The sequence below is a fragment of the Ammospiza nelsoni genome, chromosome 27 (assembly GCF_027579445.1).
Source record: "Ammospiza nelsoni isolate bAmmNel1 chromosome 27, bAmmNel1.pri, whole genome shotgun sequence".
Taxonomy (NCBI): Eukaryota; Metazoa; Chordata; class Aves; order Passeriformes; family Passerellidae; genus Ammospiza; species Ammospiza nelsoni.
Genome location: NC_080659.1, coordinates 2215453 through 2233238, shown reverse-complemented (window position 1 = coordinate 2233238; position 17786 = coordinate 2215453). Strand labels below are relative to the sequence as shown.

Genomic DNA, 17786 nt, shown 5'->3' with positions numbered 1-17786 from the left:
GAGCACCGGGCTCGGCTGGGAATCACCCTCCTCCTGCACCATCACCTTCCTCACTCAGGGGCTTTGCAGGACTGCCCAGAGCCATTCCCTGACCTTTTCCCCCCGAGATTTTCCTCCTGCTCCTCCAGGAAAGGTTCCCGTTCCCCCCTGTGTGGGGCTGGGGCTGCTCCCACCCACTGCTGAGGGAGCCTCCAACAAAAAGGGGGTGTTGGGCAATGTCCTCCCCCTTGGGAGCCACACAATGAAGGACAGAAGAACGTGTTGGGTTTTAAAGATTTTTTTTATTTTATTTTTTTTTGTTTTTATAAAAAAAAAAAGCCCCTAAATTCTATGGCTTCCAGGAAGCATCAGAGAAATTGAAATGCCATATCTGTACACTTGGTTTTAAAGCAGTAACTAAACTCGCAATGGAACAAACGCTCTCACGTACAATCGCAGTATTTGGACTCCTTGCTGGAAGGACAGAGAGCCCCGGGCTCGGGCCCGGCCCCGCGGCCGAGGGAGCGCGCACAGAGCCGGGCACACCCCGGGGCCGCCTCCCTTTCCCTTCCCTTCCCTTCCCCTCCGCGGCTCCTCTTCGGCCTCTGCCGGGGCTGCTCTGAGCCGACGCGCTGCCAAGGGACCACTTCCAGTGAAAATTTTAAGGCGATTTTAAAAATTCGTTTGTTCGCCTCGCTGGGGACACGAGGGCAAACGTTGCACGTCCCCTTCCCGCCGTGGCCGGGGACGCAGCAGCAGCTGGGGCCGCAGCCCGGACAAGCCAAAGCCGGGGTCAATCCCGAATTTCGGATGGAGAGGGGCCGTGGGGAGGGCACGGCCCCGTGGGAGACCCCACGCCCCCCCCAGCCCCTCCACAACCCGAGATGGTCAGTTTGGACAAATGTTTCAAAGCAGCCACAGATGGTCCCATCCCTCCCCCGCCCCCCCAGCACAGCCTCAGCCCCTTCTCTTGGGGCAGAACAACAGGGTTTTGGTAAAGATAAAGTGTGTGTCCCCCCCCAAAGTGTCACGATCAATACACACGACAGCGCACGGGGTCATTCACGTGGGGAGCTGCAGTGCCCTGGGGGTGCCGAGGAACGCGGGGGTGCGGGGGTGTCCGTGGGTCAGTTCCAAACCTGCATTTCCCCAGCCCCAGGACAGGCCGGGAGGATCCCGCGGGGATGCCCTGGTGGGGATTCAACCGCTCCACCCCGGCCCGGCCCCAGCCCCGGCCCCTCGGGGGAAATCCAAGACGCCGATCAAGCCCTGCCCACACCAACATCCAGCCCCAAGACATGGCAGCACCAGAGACGAGGCTGCTTCGCTTCCCCTCCCTGCTTTGCCACCGCCATTCATGGGTCCCTTTGGTCTCGGCCGTCCCTGTCCCTGTGTCCCCCAGCCCCTGGGAGTCTCGGACCTGCTCTCGGCGGGACCGGACGGCGCCTGTATTGCTCGCAAAAGTGCATCGTAAATGAACTGTAAACGCGTTTCCTCTCCCCGCCCCCGCGGCCCCGGCTCTCCCCGCTCCGAGCCCGGCGCTCGCCACTGGCCGAGGGGACCCGGCGGGGACGCGGGGCGGGGCCGGGAGGAAGAGCAGAATTCGGTAACACTGAAGATGACGGTCAAAGACTGACGACTCAGCACTCTGCACCGAGACTCACTTTAAATTAACTTAAGAGACAAAGAAGCAACAGAAAAAAAAAAATATTCCTCCTTAGCCCACTGCTCTTGAAATTGTCTTCGTCTTCTTCTGACAGCGACGGGTCAGAGTCTGTAGTTGATCCCCATTTCCGACCGGTTATAAACTCAAAGCAAGTGACGCCGTGGGTTTTTTCTCTTTTTCTTTTTTTTCTGTTTGACGGACGCAGGAACTTCAGCGAAGTTGGGCTTGGTTCGAGTAAACGGCCACGAGTGGCGGAGGAAAGGACAAAGCAGTTTGGGGAGGCCCCGCTCCCCAGCTGCGCGCGGGGCGCTGGGGGAGCCCGTCCGGCCCGGCCCCCCCGTCCCCGTCCAGCCCCGGGGCCCGCGGGCTCCGCGGGGCGAGATCCAGCCACGGCCAGAGGGAGAGGAGCCGGCGCTCGCCGCTCCGCCCGGGCCCGGCTGCTCACTTGCGACGCTTGGTGGTTTTCCTCTTCCTTCTCTTGAAGAAACAGCAGCACCTGGGGACAGAGGGGACCCGTCAGCACGGAGGGCGCAGCAGCAGCCCCGGGGTCAGGGAGGACAGAAACGCCTCGTGCCTTGGTGAGCCCCACGTGGGCAGAGCTGCTCCACCAAGTGCCCCTGGTACATGGCAGGGGTGGACTGGGAGCACCACAAGTGACAGCAAAAGTGACACTTGCCACAGCAAATGGCACTGACCAGGGGGTGACACAGACCACAGCACACGAGGCCATGAGCCAGGGCCCGGCAGGGATTCCAGAGAAGGAGCAGAGCCAAATCCATCCATGCCCCTCTGTGCAGGAGCCTTGGGCAGGGCGAGATGGGAAGGGCTGGGGTGGTGGTGGCCCTGCAGGGACACCTCTCACGGGGTGCCAGGGGACAGCTGGGCTGGGGCCTTACTTTGTATCGTCTGTCACCTCCACCTCGGTGGGGGCTGTGATGGGGGCGTTCGAATGTCCTGCCGTCGGGTCATCTGTGTTCAGCTCTCCGTTGGTGGAGCTCATCACCTGGGGAGAGATGAGTGTCAGCAGGGGCAGCCCGGGGGTCTGCAGCCCCTCCCCTCCCTGAGGGGCACAGGAGCCACCCAGGAGACTGCCCAGCTCTGCCCTTGGTGGCAGGATGGTGCCTTCACCCAGACCACAGTGCTCGGCCTCGGTGCTGAGCTCTGCCCAAGAGCCCCATCACAGCAGAGAGCTCTGAGCCCCTTAGAACCCCCCTGGAAGGATCCCAGCTGCTGGGAGCCCCTGCACCAGGAGAGGGGCGTGCTGGCAGCCAGCTCCAGAGTGGGTGAGAGACACGGCCTGGCAAAGCTGAGAGCTCCAAGGAGCCCTTCCCACAGCTGAGCATCTGGACACGACTTCTGCTTCCCAGCACCAAGACTCAGCCCAGTGCCTGCCCGGCGGGCTCGGGCATCCCTGAGCTCCTGCCCACTCACCAGGGCAGCAGGGTCAGCCACAGTGCCAGGGCCAGGAGGACATCCAGGCCACCAAGGCAGCTGTGGGATGCCTGTACTGCAATCCTGTGCCTGCTGCCCACAGGCAAAGCCAGGAGCTCCCTGGGGATGCACAGGCCAAACACTCTCCAAGCTGCTCGGGCCCCGGCGAGGACGCTGGGCCTTGCCCAGCCCCCTGGAGGAGCTGCCACCCCACAGGCAGTGCCCAGCCAGCAAGGACACCCCACAGGCAGTGCCCACCCGACAGGCAGAGCCCAGCCAGCAGGGCCACGTCAGGCTCCAGCCCCTGACACCAGCACAGAGACCCCTGCACATCACCCAGCAGTGCCGGGCGCAGGCAGAGCGCAGCAGGAGGGTTTGCAGAGCAGGACTGGGGAGGAGGAAGGGGATGAGGGACAGGAGGAGCGAGGCAGAGCATGAGCTGGGCCCACGGAGTGCCCGGGCCTGCCTGGCACCACGGAGTGCCCGGCCCTGTAATGGCAACAGCAGGAGCTGTGCCCAGGTCTGGGGCTGAGCACCAGCAGAGTCTCCGTGGAGCAGCAGGAACGAGCGAGAGCGGCGGGGACGGAAGCAGAGATAGAGGAAGCGGCGCAGGCCCAGCCAGGGGATCCACCACGGATGTGCCATGGATGTGCCACCATCCATGAGGGAGGCACCCCCAGGCCCAGGCAGGGCTGAGCAGCAGCGGGCAGGAGGCGGCGAGGGCGGCGAGCACGGACGGGGCTGACGGCGCCAGCACAGCACCCAGGCAGGGCCAGGGCAGGGGACACGGCCAAGGAGTGCCCGGGGAGGGAGGAGAAGCAGGGCTGGGAGCCAGGGCTCCTGTCAAGGAGGAGCAGGGAGGTCCCTGCTCAGACCAGCAGCACTGGGGGCAGAGCAACGCCCACCCAGCTGCTGTGCTGCAGTGTGCCTGCCATCCATCCATCCATCCATCCATCCATCCATCCATCCATCCATCCATCCATCCATCCATCCATCTCCAACCACCTCTAACTCCCCCTGGCAGCACCAGGGAAGCCCAGCAGCCCTGAGGAAGCAGCACCAGCCTCATCTACGAGCCGTGATCATCCCATCACACCACAGGGACAGGCAGAACCTGCTGCACCCTGGCATGTGCAGCCCCAGGGCAGGGGAGCGGGGCTGATGCCCAGGGTGGCTCCGCTCCCTCCCGTGCCCGCCCTGCCCCAGGAGGTTTCATGTACCTGCACGGACCCCCCGAGCCTGCCGGCTGCCAGGTGAGCTCCCAAAGGCTCCTCGGCAGGCTGCCCACCGGCCTGAGGATCCCACACCTCCATCCCCTCGGGCGGCTGCTCGCGACAGGCAGGAGGAACAGAATGAAAAGAAACAAAAGAAAAAGAGGGAGAATGGGGAAGAGAAGGGAGAAGTGGAGGGAAGGGGTGGGAAAAGTGGCAAAGGGAATCGAGAAAATAAGACATGCAAAAGCAAAAACATGACCGGAGCAGCTCGAGTTGGTGATTGCGGAGGGCACCGTGCAGCAGCGTCCCTGCGGTGACAACGGGGGTCTGTGTCCCCCTGCCACCCACACACACCCCCCAGGGCCAGCCCCACGCAGCCCCTGGAGCAGGGCCAGCTCCAGCAGGGCCGGGGCCGTGTTTGGGAGCGGGCTGGGGCAGCAGAGCCGGAGCTGCAGCCAGGCCCAGGTGACGCCGCATCCCCAGGACGACGCAGGGCTCGGGCTCGGCAGGGCCTGAGTGGCACCAGCTGGGCCAAACCCTCCCTGAGTGAGCACAGCACGGCCCCAGAGCTGTGGGGACACCCTGTGTCCCCAGGCAGGGCTTGGACACCCTGTGTCCCCAGGCAGGACACTGCTCCCATGCTCCAGGAGCTCTGTGCTTTGCTCTTCCCCCTGCTCTGGACAGGGATGTCCAGCATGGCATTTCCCTGACAGAGCAGACCTTGCTGGGAGTGAGCTCCCAGAAATGAGCCAGAGGTGACTGATTTGACATTTTCCTCTCCCTAAGGAAGCTCTGCCAGGCTCCCTGTGCTGGGCAGGAGCAGTGTGGGTAGCAGAGTGCTGTACCCCCTGCTCCAGCCCCTCTGCAGTTGCTCTGCCCCCAATGAGGTTTGGGAGGACAAGGGTTTGTACAGATAGGACTGCTGGAAACACATGAGGTTCTCTCTCAGTGGCAGCAGTGCCAGAGACACGTGTCCTGCACCAGGGCAGGACAGGCCACAGCACTGGAGCAGTTCTGAGCCCCTGGCCCCTTTCGCACACTGATCCCTGCCCCGGGCTGGGCTCCCTGTGCCCTGCCCATTCCCAGAACAAAGGCAGCCCCAGCGTGGGGCAAAATGCTGCCAAGCTGCCCCCCAGTCCTGCCCTCCCTTGTGCCATGTCACTGTCCCATTGATGGAAGAGCATCACAAGCAGAGCAGCGAGTCACCCCATGGGGACAGTGAGTGTCCTTAGAGCTGGCTCAGCCTGCACCAAGCCCTGCCCCACACCCCAGGCTGGACCCTGCCCCTCCCCAGCTGATGTCCAGGCCTGGCACCCCCCAGTCACACTCCAGCCCCCACAGTGCCTCCTCCCTGTCCTGCCAGGCCACAGGGACACTGCCCTGGGCCCGGTGAGCCACAGACCCAGAGCTGTGGGAGGGAACTCCTCCAACAGAGCACTGAGGGAAAGGCATGTCCCAGTCCCTGCCACCAACCATCCCTGCTGGGCTCCACGTCCCTGGAGCTGCCCAGCCCATGGCCCCCTGCCCCAGGCAGGCTGTGCCATTGCTCACCTGGTGTTTGGTGTGTGGCTGTGCTTTGTCTCTGTTCGGGGGCTGCACCTGCACCTCGCTGTGCATCGTGCCAATGGGGGTGGGCTGGGGACACAAAGGACAATGTCAGTGCAGCACAGAGCCCTCCCAGCACCCCACAGCCAGATCCAACATGCAAAACCCCCAGAACCAGGGCCTGATCTCTGCCCCTACCCCTGCCCCAGCAGTGCCATGCTTGGTATCCGGGTGCACTGAGCCCAAGGAATGCACCTATGGCAGTGAAAGAGCTCAGAGCCTCAAATTCCCGTGTCACAGCCCTGGAGCTGTGACTGGTGAGGAGGATGGAACTGGACACAGTGTGTGGCAGGGATGGCTGAGTGCCACCTCCTCCCTGGCTGCTGTCCCTGCTCCCTGGGGTGCCTCCCCTGTGCCCCAGGCCCTGGGCTCTCACTCACCAGAGGTTTCCCTGCCCAGTCGTATTCGTAGTCGAACACGTAACCGTTCCTCTCGAACAAGTCTGTGAAGAGCTTCCTCAGGTAGTCGTAGTCGGGCTTCTCGAAGAAATCCAGGCGCCGCACGTAGCGCAGGTACGTGGCCATCTCCTCTGTGGGGACAGGGGGCTCAGGGGACAGCACAGGGGGCTCAGGGCAGGGGCTGGGCAGGGCACAGCTCTCACCTGGGAAGTTCTCACAGAGCACCTCCACTGGGGTGGCTCTTTTGGTGTCACCGATCTTCTGGTACCTCTCCTTTAGTGTGTCGGCCTGGTGGTGACAAGGGGGGTCAGCATAGGGGCCAGCACTGCCCTGGGCTGTCACACCATCTGTGATTTTTTGGGCCCTTTTTCCCAGGTAACTCCTTCCCTCCCTGGGCAGGTATGCAGGACAAACCCCAGGGCATCCAGGACAGCCACTGTGAGAGCAGCTGGGGGGACACAGGGAGATCTGCACAGCACTGCAAGGGCCTGGCATGGAGCTCAGAGCTGGTAGGGTGCTAACCCTCCAACACCCCAGGGGCCAAACCTTCCCCCTCCCCATGCCAGGGCACAGCCACACCCACAGGAAGCCATGCCCAGGGGCAGCAGGAGCTGGCAGTTACCTTGAGGCCTTGCCAAGGAAGGCTCCCACGGAGGAAGTACATAAACATGTGCCCTAATGCTTCCAGGTCGTCCCTGCGGCTTTGTTCTGCATGGACAAAGAGACAAGGGTCAGTTCTCACCACAGCCACTGTCCCTGTCCAGCCCCCAGATCCTGCAGCACCCTGAAGAGCAGGAGAGGCAGCCTGTGCCCATCCCCACCTCTGCCACCCCTGCCCTGCAGTCCCTCCCTTCAGCAGGAGGCAGGGCTGGCTGCCTGTGCCACACACCTTTCCCCAGGTGGGTGTTGATGCTCATGTAACGTGCTGTCCCTGTCAGGCTCTTGTGCTCTCGGTAGGGGATGTGTTTTTTGGTCTCGGGGTCGATGTACTCTTTGGCCAGGCCAAAATCGATGATGTGGATGGTGTGCTGCCGCTTGCTGCCCGGCCGCCCCACCAGGAAGTTCTCTGGCTTCACATCTCTGTAGATCAGGCTTTTGGTGTGCACATACTCCATCCGTGTGATCTGGGGCACAAGGAGGTGTCAGTGCCAGGGCAGAGCCCCCACCCTGTGTCCTGCACACCCCTGCCCTGGGCACCTCTCCCCTGCTCCCCTCAGCCAAGGATAGGCACATCAGCTCCTTCCCACCATGGGACACAGCCCCAGGCCAGCTGCACCCTGGGCACGTCACAGACATCTTTTGTGAAAAATCCTTTCCTTAGGATTTTTCCTCCTGAAAAGCCTCAAAAACAAAATATAAACAATGGTTATCTGCTGCTGTGGAATGCAACAAGTAGATCTGTGATTGGTCTCATGTGGTTGTTTCTAATTAATGGCCAATCACAGTGAGCTGGCTTGGACTCTCTGTCCAAGCCACAAGCCTTTGTTATTCATTCCTTCTTTTGCTATTCTTAGCTAGCCTTCTGATAAAATCCTTTCTTCTATTCTTTTAGTATAGTTTTAATATAATATATATAATAAAATAATAAATCAAGCCTTCTGAAACACGGAGTCAGATCCTCATCTCTTCCCTCATCCTCAGACCCCTGTGAACATGCTCACAGGCACACAGCAAGATGCTCTGGGCACACTGAGATGCTTGTCAAGGCTCAGAGAGGGGCTGAGAAGGGTGGAGAGCTCTCCTTCAGAAGGGACCAGGCCAGGTTGGGCTGTGCCAACATCTTCCCCTTATTCCCCATGGGATGCCCGTGCTGCCTGCCCACGGTGCCCACACACCCCCTGCTCCCCAGGGCAGCCATGCAGGGCTGCAGGGGAGCAGTGCTGCAGGGGAGCAGTGCTGCAGGGGAGCAGTGCAGGGCTGCAGGGGAGCAGTGCAGGGCTGCACTCACCAGCTGGATGGCAATCATCAGGACAGTTTTGAGCGTGAAGGTTCGATCACACAGATCAAAGAGATCTTCCAGGCTGGGTCCGAGCAGCTCCAACACCATGGCGTTGTACTTCCCACAGGGGCCAAAGTAGTAAACCTGAGGAATTCCTTCTGCAAGAGACAGAGCAGGGGCTGTGCAGGGCTGCAGCAGGGCCAGGCTGTCACAGCCATGCCACTGCAGGGGGGGATGTCCCTGCACAGCCAGCCTGGCTCTGCTCAGAGCAGCTCCATCTGCATCCCTGACTCTGCTGAGGGGTGGTGGGGGGAAATAACTAAATCAAAAGAGATCAAAGATGAGACAAGGCATCTGTGTGAAACCCTGTGGAGCAGATGGGCAGGAGCTCCAGCTGGGGTGAAGTTGCAGAGTCACATTTAGGGGAAGCCTCTCTCCCCAGCCCAGCCCAGCCCAGCCCAGCCCAGCCCAGCCCAGCCTGTACCTGCATTGCCGAGCTGTTTGTAGAACCGATACTCCAGGTGCAGCTGGGGGGCCCGGGACTTTATGGGTTCCTTGGAGGAGAGAAAGGAGAACAGTTAAGTAGGAAGCAGGATGTTCAGGGGGTCTGGGTGTCAGACACATCTTTCACATGCTGGCAGGAGCTGGACTGAGAGCATTTGGGGTTGGGAATAAGTGGTATAAAATGGAGATGAAGCCTCGGGGGATGATGAGAGAAAATCAGCCCATATGAGAGCCAGATCATCTCATCCAGAGAGGGAAAACATTAATGGGATCAGGTACCAGTGGGGCCACCCTCTGTGCTGCTGGCACTGGCTGAGCACAGCACAGGTCATGGTCATGAGGGATGGGAGAAGCAAGACTCAGCTCTTCCCTGCCCAGACCCAGATCACCCCACCTGCAGTGATGTGGGTGCCCATCAATTCCCAGCACAGCCACCACATCCATCACATGCCAGCCCAACACCATGGGAGAAAGAGCAGAAGCTCCTTCCCACTGGCTGGAACATCCCCCACCCCACCACGGAGGAACTCCCTGCTTTGACAGCCACTCACCAATTTGATAGCTACGTATTCATTTGTGTAGAGATTCTTCCCTGCGGGGAGAGACACAAAAAGGAGATGAAAAGCAGATCCTGCATCACCCCTACCACATATCCACCACTGTCCCTGAGGGCAGCTGGGCTCACAAACATTCTGAACAGGTTCTGCAGCTCCCACAACACCTGAAGGAGCCTCAAGGCACGAGCAGGAGCAGAATCCACTGTGGGGAGTTGCAACATGCCTGCTAATTATCCCCAGGTGGGGAGTGTGGATTCCTCTGGGATGGGGAGGCTCCTCAGGCTGGAGCCAAGGCTGGTGGGACGGGGCAGCAGCAGGGAGGGGACAAGGCTGAGACTTGGTGCTCCCAAAGGGGGAGGGGGCTATGGAGGGATGGCCAGAGTTGGGGGACACTGAGTTATGGCCAGGGGGACCCTGCAAAGGGTGGCAGGGAGAAGAGACACCCAGGAGCACTGGCACAGCTGGCAGTGCTCTGAGGGCACCACAGGCAGGTGGGAATCTGTCCCCCAGGGCTGGGGTCACTCTGGGAATGGCAGACACTTATATGTGTGAATGAACCTCATCCCTGGGGATGGTCCTGCCCACCCAAGGGCACAGGAGAGGCCAGGAGCAGACCCATGGCATGGCCCAGTCTGCACAAGGAGCTGAAGGCTGCAGGGAGAACCCAGGGGAGTGAAGGAGCAGCTGTGGCACCCAGCACCCTGTAGAGCACCCCCAGAGGGCTTCACACCTGCACAGGACTTGGCACACCATAACCACAGGAAGGTTGAGCTCAGGGTGCCTCCACATCCCCCCAGACCAGGAAAAGGGGACACAGCTGGGAAGCAGCAGCACAATCTCTGTCCCACCCCACAAAGGCCAAGATTAAAGGTGCAGGAACAGCTCTGAGTGCTCCCTGTGCCTGCAGGAGCCCGGGCAGGAGGGGGTTAAGGGCAGCAGGGATCCCCAAGGCTGCCATGTGGGGATCTGATGGAGCTGCATCTGTCTCCTCGGATTTTCTCCAAGCAATTTGCTCAGGGAACAAGCTCCTCCTGGCCTAAGATTTCATCTGCTCCCAGGGCTGCTCTCCACCTGAAGCAGCCATAAATCCTGGCTGGGTGACATCAGAGGCAGCTGCTGAGCGCCAGGATTACGGGAGAGGGATGAATGGGAGATATTAATGGAGCAGCTCCTCCCAAGGATGGGCTCTGCAGCCAAGGAGGGGCTCAATGCCCCCCTGACCCTCTCCCATCCCTGGGGACCTCTGCCAAGCCACTCTGTCTGCTGCTGCTTCTGCATAAAGCAAATCCCTTCACAGAGATTAGGGAGGAAGGGATTTGGGAGGGAGGGAGAGAGCAAAGTCTGGTGAACACAGCGTGTGCAGATGCAGGGGTTTGTCCCATCACACACTGACACTTCCTGGGGAGCAGGTGGGACACCCCCAGACCTGTGCATGCCTCCACAGGGCTCTACAGTGCAATCTGAAACAATTACTGCTGCCTTCAGGGCAGCAACGTGGGATCAGAGAACTCACAGCTGGATTTTCCCTGAGGTCAGGCAGGATTTGAAGGGGGAAAAATGTAACATGGCAGGAAAACTGCCAGAGGCACACTGCAAATGGGACTCAGCAGGGATGGAGGCAGGAGAATCCCCAGCAGTGGCATCTGTCCTGTCCCCATCACACAGTGGTGGCACTAAAAGCTACCAGCAACAAGGCTCTGGAGCTGGCAGCATTCTCCCAGCCCAAAAATGAGTCCAGATAATTTGGTATTCCCCTGGTTCAGCCCTTCCTAGGGGAGCTTGGACACAGCTGATGGACAAGATGTGAGCAGAGAGGGTATGGACTGGTCAAATCACCTCTCTCTGCTTCCCCTTTCTGAATGAAAAAAGGTGCAAATAGCAGAACTGGGGACTGGAAACTGTCATGAGATTAATAAACCAAGAGAAAAGAAAAGCAAAGAGCAAGGAGGGAGGATCCTTCCATGCCAGGGAATTCCCCACTCCAGCTCCTGGAGCCACCCTCTCTGCCCCAGTGTTCACAAGGGGACAACTCTGACACCCAAAATGTGCCAGAGCCCAGGGAGTGCCGGGGAGGACTGGAGCAGGCAGGACTTGCAGCACAAAAGGTGCTTGTGAAAGGAAATAAAAGAGAAAAGTGGTGAGATGGGTGGCAGGAAGCAAATATTTGCACTGCAGGGGCCTTTGCCCAGCCAGAGGTGCCTCCAAACCCATCTGGCAGCACCTGCAGGATCAGAGAGGGATCAGAACAGGCTGAGGGCAGGAGCAGGCAGCCAGGCTGTGTTTAGAGCAGGAGCTGGCTCTCTGTGCTGCCCCTGCCCAGGATTTGGCAGCAGAGCCCAGCACCTGCTCCTGCACATCAGGAGGAGTGGGCTCAGCTCTGGCTCCCAGCTGGATCCCATCCCAGCAGCTCAGAGCCCGGGATCACAGAAGCTTTAAGGTGGGAAAAGACCTTTCAGATCACCACTGACCATCAGCCAGCAGCACCACCATGTTCACATTAGCCCATGTCCCCAAGTGCCACTTTCACACCTTTTTGAGCACTTTGTGGGTGGTGACTCCACTCCTACCCTGGGCAGCCTGTTCCAATGCTTCCCAACCCTCTCAGGGAAGAAATTTTCCCAATTTCCAATCTAAACCTCCCCTGGCCCAGCCTGAGGCCGTTCCCTCTCCTCCTGTCCCTGTTCCCTGTGAGCACAGCCCCGGGCTGTCCCCTCCTGTCAGGAGCTGTGCAGAGCCACAAGGTCACCCCTGAGCCTCCTTTTCTCCAGGCTGAGCCCCTTCCCAGCTCCCTCAGCCTCTCCTGGGGCTCCAGACCCTTCCCCAGCCCCATTCCTGTCTCTGGACACGCTCCAGCCCCTTGCTGTGAGGGGAAAAGTGAGCACTGAGGCTGCCCCTTGCCCTTGGCACAGCACTGTGCCCATGGTGGGCACCTTTGTGCAGCAGCACAGAGCTGTGCCTGGGTACACAGATGGGAATTTGGCTGTGCCAGGGCACCAGGATGGGAATTTGGCTGTGTTTGGGCACCAGGGTGGGGATTTGGCTGTGCCAGGGCACTGAGATGGGAATTTGGCTGTGTCTGGGCACCAGGATGGGAAATTGGCTGTGTTTGGGCACCAGGGTGGCAATGTGGCTGTGCCAGGGCACTGAGATGGGAATTTGGCTGTGCCAGGGCACTGGAATGGGAATTTGGCTGTGCCTGGGCCAGACTGGAATGGGAATTTGGCTGTGCCTGGGCACTGAGATGGGAATTTGGCTGTGCCTGGGCACCAGGATGGGAATTTGGCTGTGCCAGGGCACCAGGATGGGAATTTGACTGTGCCTGGGCACTAGGGTGGGAATTTGGCTGTGCCTGGGCAGTGAGATGGGAATTTGGCTGTGTCTGGGCACCAGGATGGGAATTTGGCTGTGCCTGGGCAGTGAGATGGGAATTTGGCTGTGCCAGGGCACCAGGATGGGAATTTGGCTGTGCCTGGGCACCAGGATGGGAATTTGGCTGTGTTTGGGCACTGGAATGGGAATTTGGCTGTGCCAGGGCACCAGGATGGGAATTTGGCTGTGCCTGGGCACCAGGGTGGGAATTTGGCTGTGCCTGGGCACCAGGGTGGGAATTTGGCTGTGCCTGGGCACTGGGATGGGAATTTGGCTGTGCCTGGGCCAGACTGGGACTGGCACCACGTCCCTGCACTGCCCAGGATGCCAAGGCCAGCAGGGACAGGGAGAAGCAGGATCCAAATGCACAGCCCTGGCAGCCACAACTCCTGCCCACGTCATTCCCCTTCTGGCTTGCCACAAATGCCTGATGCCAATTGTTTTTTTTAGATTTTATCTTTAAACAGATCACTTGATTTTGGACACCTCCTACATGGGTGGACATCTGTCTCTACCTGGGGCAGCTGAGCTGAAGCACCCTAAGGACAGATCACCACGTGTCCCTTGGTGGGGTGCAGAAATGAGGCAATGTGGTCCCTTTTTGGGGAAGACAATGTCCCCTTCCTCCCTCCCCACCACTGGGAGATGGAAGATCACCTCCAGGTACATTTTTTCAAGATCTCATGGCCTTTGTTATGAGAGCAAAAAGGCCAAAGAAGGTCTGGGAGCTTTTAAATACCGAGCTGCAGTTTGGCCTCTAAAGCCTTGAGGACTGAATTCTCTATTCCCAGGGAAATCTGAGTGCCCAGCAAGAGCTGGGGAACATCCCTGCTCATGCCACCACTTCACAACAGGAGCCCTCTGGTCCCTTGCCATTCATGTGCAGCTGGAGGAATCCCTAAATCCTGAAAGCATTCCTGAGCCCTGATGCAGTCTGGAGGCACACCTAAGGAAGAGAGATGTGATTTTAGGAGAGAAGCCACATAGCTGTGGTGATGAGATCCCGTGCTCAGGCCTCTGGCATGTTATGGCCAGGCACTGCAGGGTGTGACAGAGCTCAAAAGCCATGTGGAGGGACTGGAAGCTTCTCTTGCTGGTGGCAAGGACAAACTCTCACTGTGACAATCGACCACTGTGGAGCCCTGGAGCGAGAGCTGGCTGCTTGTCCCTGCAGCCAGGAGCAAACTGAGCCCAACTGCTCCCAGGTCCCTGCAGCAACCTCCCTGCCAGATTGACAGACATTGCTCAGATCCATGTCACACTCGTGTCCCCTCACTGAAAATGAGGGGGAGGAAAAGGCAGGGGGGTCACAGTGACCCCTCAGCACTGAGAACAGCAAAGCAACACAGCCCCAGCCTCCTGCTAGGATCCAGCTCACCCAGAAACACAGACCCACTGCAGAATGCTCAGTGGCAAGCAAGGAAAAGGAGGTGCAAGGACACAGGTGGAGCCTGCACAGCTCAGGGCTCTCTGGGAGGCACTGGCAGCAGGAGTGGCCAGGTCCACCCAGGGAACCGAAAGGAGCAGCTGGTGCAGCAAAACCCCCCAGCACCTCTCCCTCCACAAGCCCTGGGTCTGGAGGAAGGCTCAGAGCTCCTCATGACAGCAGGACAGACAGCTGAGCAGGGGAACTGCTGGGCTGCATTTCCAGCAGAGCGTTTCCCAGCTCTGCAATTACACAGCAGGGAAGTGCGGGGAGGGGACGGGCGAGCCTGGCACCAGGCAGTCTGTCACACAGGGCAGAGCTGACATTAGCTCCCCACACAGGGAGGGGGGACTGACCTCACCCCAGCCAGGGCTGCCACAGCTCCTCCCCAGGCCCATGTTCAGGGCAGGTTTAGCTCAGAGCAGGTTTAGTTCAGAGCTCGGTTTGAGAAGGCGCTGCTTAAAATATCACAGAGCAACAAGGCTGTGGCTGTGCCAGGCTCTGGGGACTGCCTCTCCTCCCTCTCCCCAGAGCACAAACCCCTTCCCAAAGCACTCACACCAAGCTGGCAGGGACTCCACCCACACATTCCTGGAGACATCCAGACTGTGCTGCTGGCACAGAGGTGCCTGGCCCTGCCTGATGCCAAGCAAAGGGTTAACAGCTTGCTGAAAGTCTCCAGGGACATTCCCAGCCCTGGGAGAGGAGCAACCTCCCCACTCTCCAAACAGGAGTTTACTTGAGGAGTTTCCTGATAAACTTGGTTCAAAATGGAAAATGACTATGGAAGATGCTTGGGTTTTATTCCTCCTTTTCTCTGACCTGCACAGAATTTCAGGAGTCTCTCAAACAACCAGTTTCAACAACTGAAGAATTTACCCAGGATAAAAAACAAATGGAAAATCTAGATGTTTGTCCCAGCAGAGTGAACATCCCTCAGGCCTCCATGCTCCATCCCTGTCCTGAGGCACACCCAGAGCCAAGTGGGGTGAGATTTGTGAGCCCACAGTGGCATCTCCTGAATCCTTCCCCACTCAGTGTTCCTGGATTTAGGGACACCCAGATCTCCATGGCCACCACTGCTTACAACAGACAGATCCAGCCTGCAGTGCTCTCCCTAGCAGACCCAGAGAGCAACAGGCATGGGAGGAGAAGGGAAACACCTCTGCAATGAGTCCTTTGGGCTGGGATGGGCCTTGGTAGATCAAACACAAATGGAGGAAGAGGAACAGAACAGGGGCAATGCTTCCACTCTGTGTGCCCAGTCCGCACCATTGTGCCCATGGCCACAGGCTGGTGCAGAAGGAGGATGCCAGGGCAGTCCTGGCAGGAGTGGGTACAGTGAGGTACAGTGAGGACAGACATGAGGACACCATTCTCACCTAGACGGAGCTCCCCGAAATTACCGCATCCAATCTTCTTGCCGACGCGGAAGTTGGGACCCACCATTAAGACTCCCGAGTTGGTTCCAGCACCCCGGCCTCCATGACCACTCCTTCCTCCACCTGTCTTGGACATTCTTTTACCTTCCTCCAGCTCCCCTTTCCCTCCTCTCTTATCAAAATCCATAAGTTTGTGATACCCCGGCCTCTCCACGGTTACGCTGCTGCCATACAAATCCCAGAGCTGCCGAAAATGGAAGGGTGAGGAGGACACAAGCAGGGTTCCTCTTGGTTAATACAGCATCCCGGGGAGCGCTGGGAGGGTGGGGGCTGGAGAACCAGGGGCAAGAGGCCGTCCAGGGCTGCTGGGCTACTGCAATGTCAGTGCTTCCCAAGGTCCTGCCAGGACTGGCATCATCGCCGCTCACAGGGAGGTCTTTGGTGGAGAGAACATCCTGCACACAGGGTCCTCCCAGCGCAGCTCCTCGGCGTCCCAGCTGTGCAAAGAGAGAGGCACAAAATCAGGATGAGAAGGCTGAGGGTAACAGAGGGCTCTGGGTTCCTCAGAGTCCCTCCAGCACCTTCCCTGCAGACAGGTAATTGCTACAGCAGTGACAGTGCTGCAGTTGAGGGGTGGCAGAAGCTGGGATAAACATCAGGTCCCAGAGAGCCCCATGCCTGAGACGTTGGTTTAAATAAACAAATGAATTTAAAAAGCTTGGTCAGCTGGAGGTGAAATGGTTGATGAATGGCTCCATGTTGGAGCCAGTCAGGAGTGATGTGGGGACAGAACTGTCCCCATGGGGAAGGGCTGCTGGCAGCTCCTAGAAGCATTCAGAGGCACCAGCCAGGGACTGTGGGAGCCCCCAGGAGCAGGGGACAATGAACCCAGCATTGTGGGGCTGCCCATGGAGTGAAATTGATTTCACCTGGCTGGGAGGGTCCCTGTGGATCCAGGGGCAGGGGCCAGGATCCTGTGCCAGCAGCCCTGCCCAGGACACCGTTCCTGGGGAACGGCCACACTCAGGGCACCCACCACAGCCCACCTGGGCTGGGGAAACACCCACTTGGCAAACAGGACCCTGCTAACATCCCACTGCCTCCTCCTCTGCTCTTATCAACCAACCTTGATTTTCATTGCAAAGCTGGGAGTGAGGCCCCTTGGCTGTGACACTGGCCAGAGCAAATGATGCTCATGGCAGCTTGTTTGCTCAGGCTGCAGCACCTTGCTGCCTGTGTGCTCCCAGTGAGGCTGCTGGAAAGCCCCCATGCTGCTGGTGGGGTTATCTGGGTTCCCCTCCACAAGCAGCAATCAGCTCAGCCCCCCAAACCAGGGAGCTCCTCCTCGTGTGCACAGCCCTGCTCATGGCTGGATGAGGTGACCTTTAAAGGTTTCCCCAACCCACACTATTCCATGATTCCATGACAGTGGCTCCACACACATCCCTGTGCAAGCCCAACATCACCCAGCAGCCCAACATCAAAGCCAACCAAAGCCTTGAGTCCTTCTGGACACAAGACTGGGATGAAAAGAACCATGGACCTGCTCTGTGCTCCTCGAGGAACCGGGTGCCCAGGAGGGAACTGTGCTCTCCCTCCCTGCACTGGGGAGGTCAGGCTGGGTTCCTTCTCACAAGGAGGCAGAAAAGACAGTCAGGAAACTAAACATGGACAGAGGAGATCAAACAGGATCTGGGCACATGAGAGACCCACACCTCCTTTTCTCCCTTGCTCTGGTTTTGCTCCCAGCTTGACCCTTGCCATGCTTCACCTGGCCCCCTCCCCACCTCTCTCTGCTCCTCTCCAGCCCCTGTGACACCACTGAAAGCTCCCAAGAGCTCCCAGGGCCAGCACAGACTCCTGCTGACCCCCTGGGTTATCCAAGCAAACCCCCCCTCCAGCTCCAGGAAATGAACACACTGCGAGCTCTGAGGCTTGGCCAAACCCCGTAAAACTTTTTATTGGCTCTCAATAGCTATTAATAAAAAAGAAAAAAAAAAAAAAAAAAAGGCTTCTCATGCTCAAGTGGTACACAGAGGGAAATGTGGGAGCTCTAAGAACAACCAACAACCCAGGGAAAAAAAGACACCAAAGCCAGAGCTCAGCAGGAGGAAGGACTGGCTGTGTAAGGGTTTAGGGGCAGGACAGCCCCTGAGGGGGGCTGACACCAAATCCTCCCTCTCCTCAGCACCCTGGCACACTGCCACTGCTCCCCAGGAGGGACCAGCGCTGCTCCAAGGGCGCAGAGTGCTGGGGGTGCCACTTGTGGGACCTGCCTGGACCTCCTGCTCCCATCCAACACCCCTGGAGCATCCC

The 17786-nt window shown here is 59.0% G+C and overlaps 1 protein-coding gene across 1 annotated transcript in view; it reads right to left on the bottom strand.

Moving 5' to 3' along the window:
* Nucleotides 1–261: 261 nt before the first annotated feature.
* CSNK1G2 (casein kinase 1 gamma 2) overlaps nt 262–17786 on the bottom strand; it is a 42363-nt gene continuing 24838 nt past the window's right edge. The window contains exons 2-12 of the mRNA XM_059489652.1: nt 15471–15967; nt 9288–9328; nt 8717–8786; nt 8242–8390; nt 7183–7417; nt 6916–7001; nt 6497–6581; nt 6276–6424; nt 5842–5925; nt 2542–2648; nt 262–2141 (exon numbers count right to left, since the gene is read on the bottom strand). Of these exons, the coding sequence (XP_059345635.1) occupies nt 2087–2141; nt 2542–2648; nt 5842–5925; nt 6276–6424; nt 6497–6581; nt 6916–7001; nt 7183–7417; nt 8242–8390; nt 8717–8786; nt 9288–9328; nt 15471–15657 (1248 nt within the window). The 5' untranslated portion in view covers nt 15658–15967 and the 3' untranslated portion in view covers nt 262–2086. The remainder of the gene's footprint in view (nt 2142–2541; nt 2649–5841; nt 5926–6275; nt 6425–6496; nt 6582–6915; nt 7002–7182; nt 7418–8241; nt 8391–8716; nt 8787–9287; nt 9329–15470; nt 15968–17786) is intronic.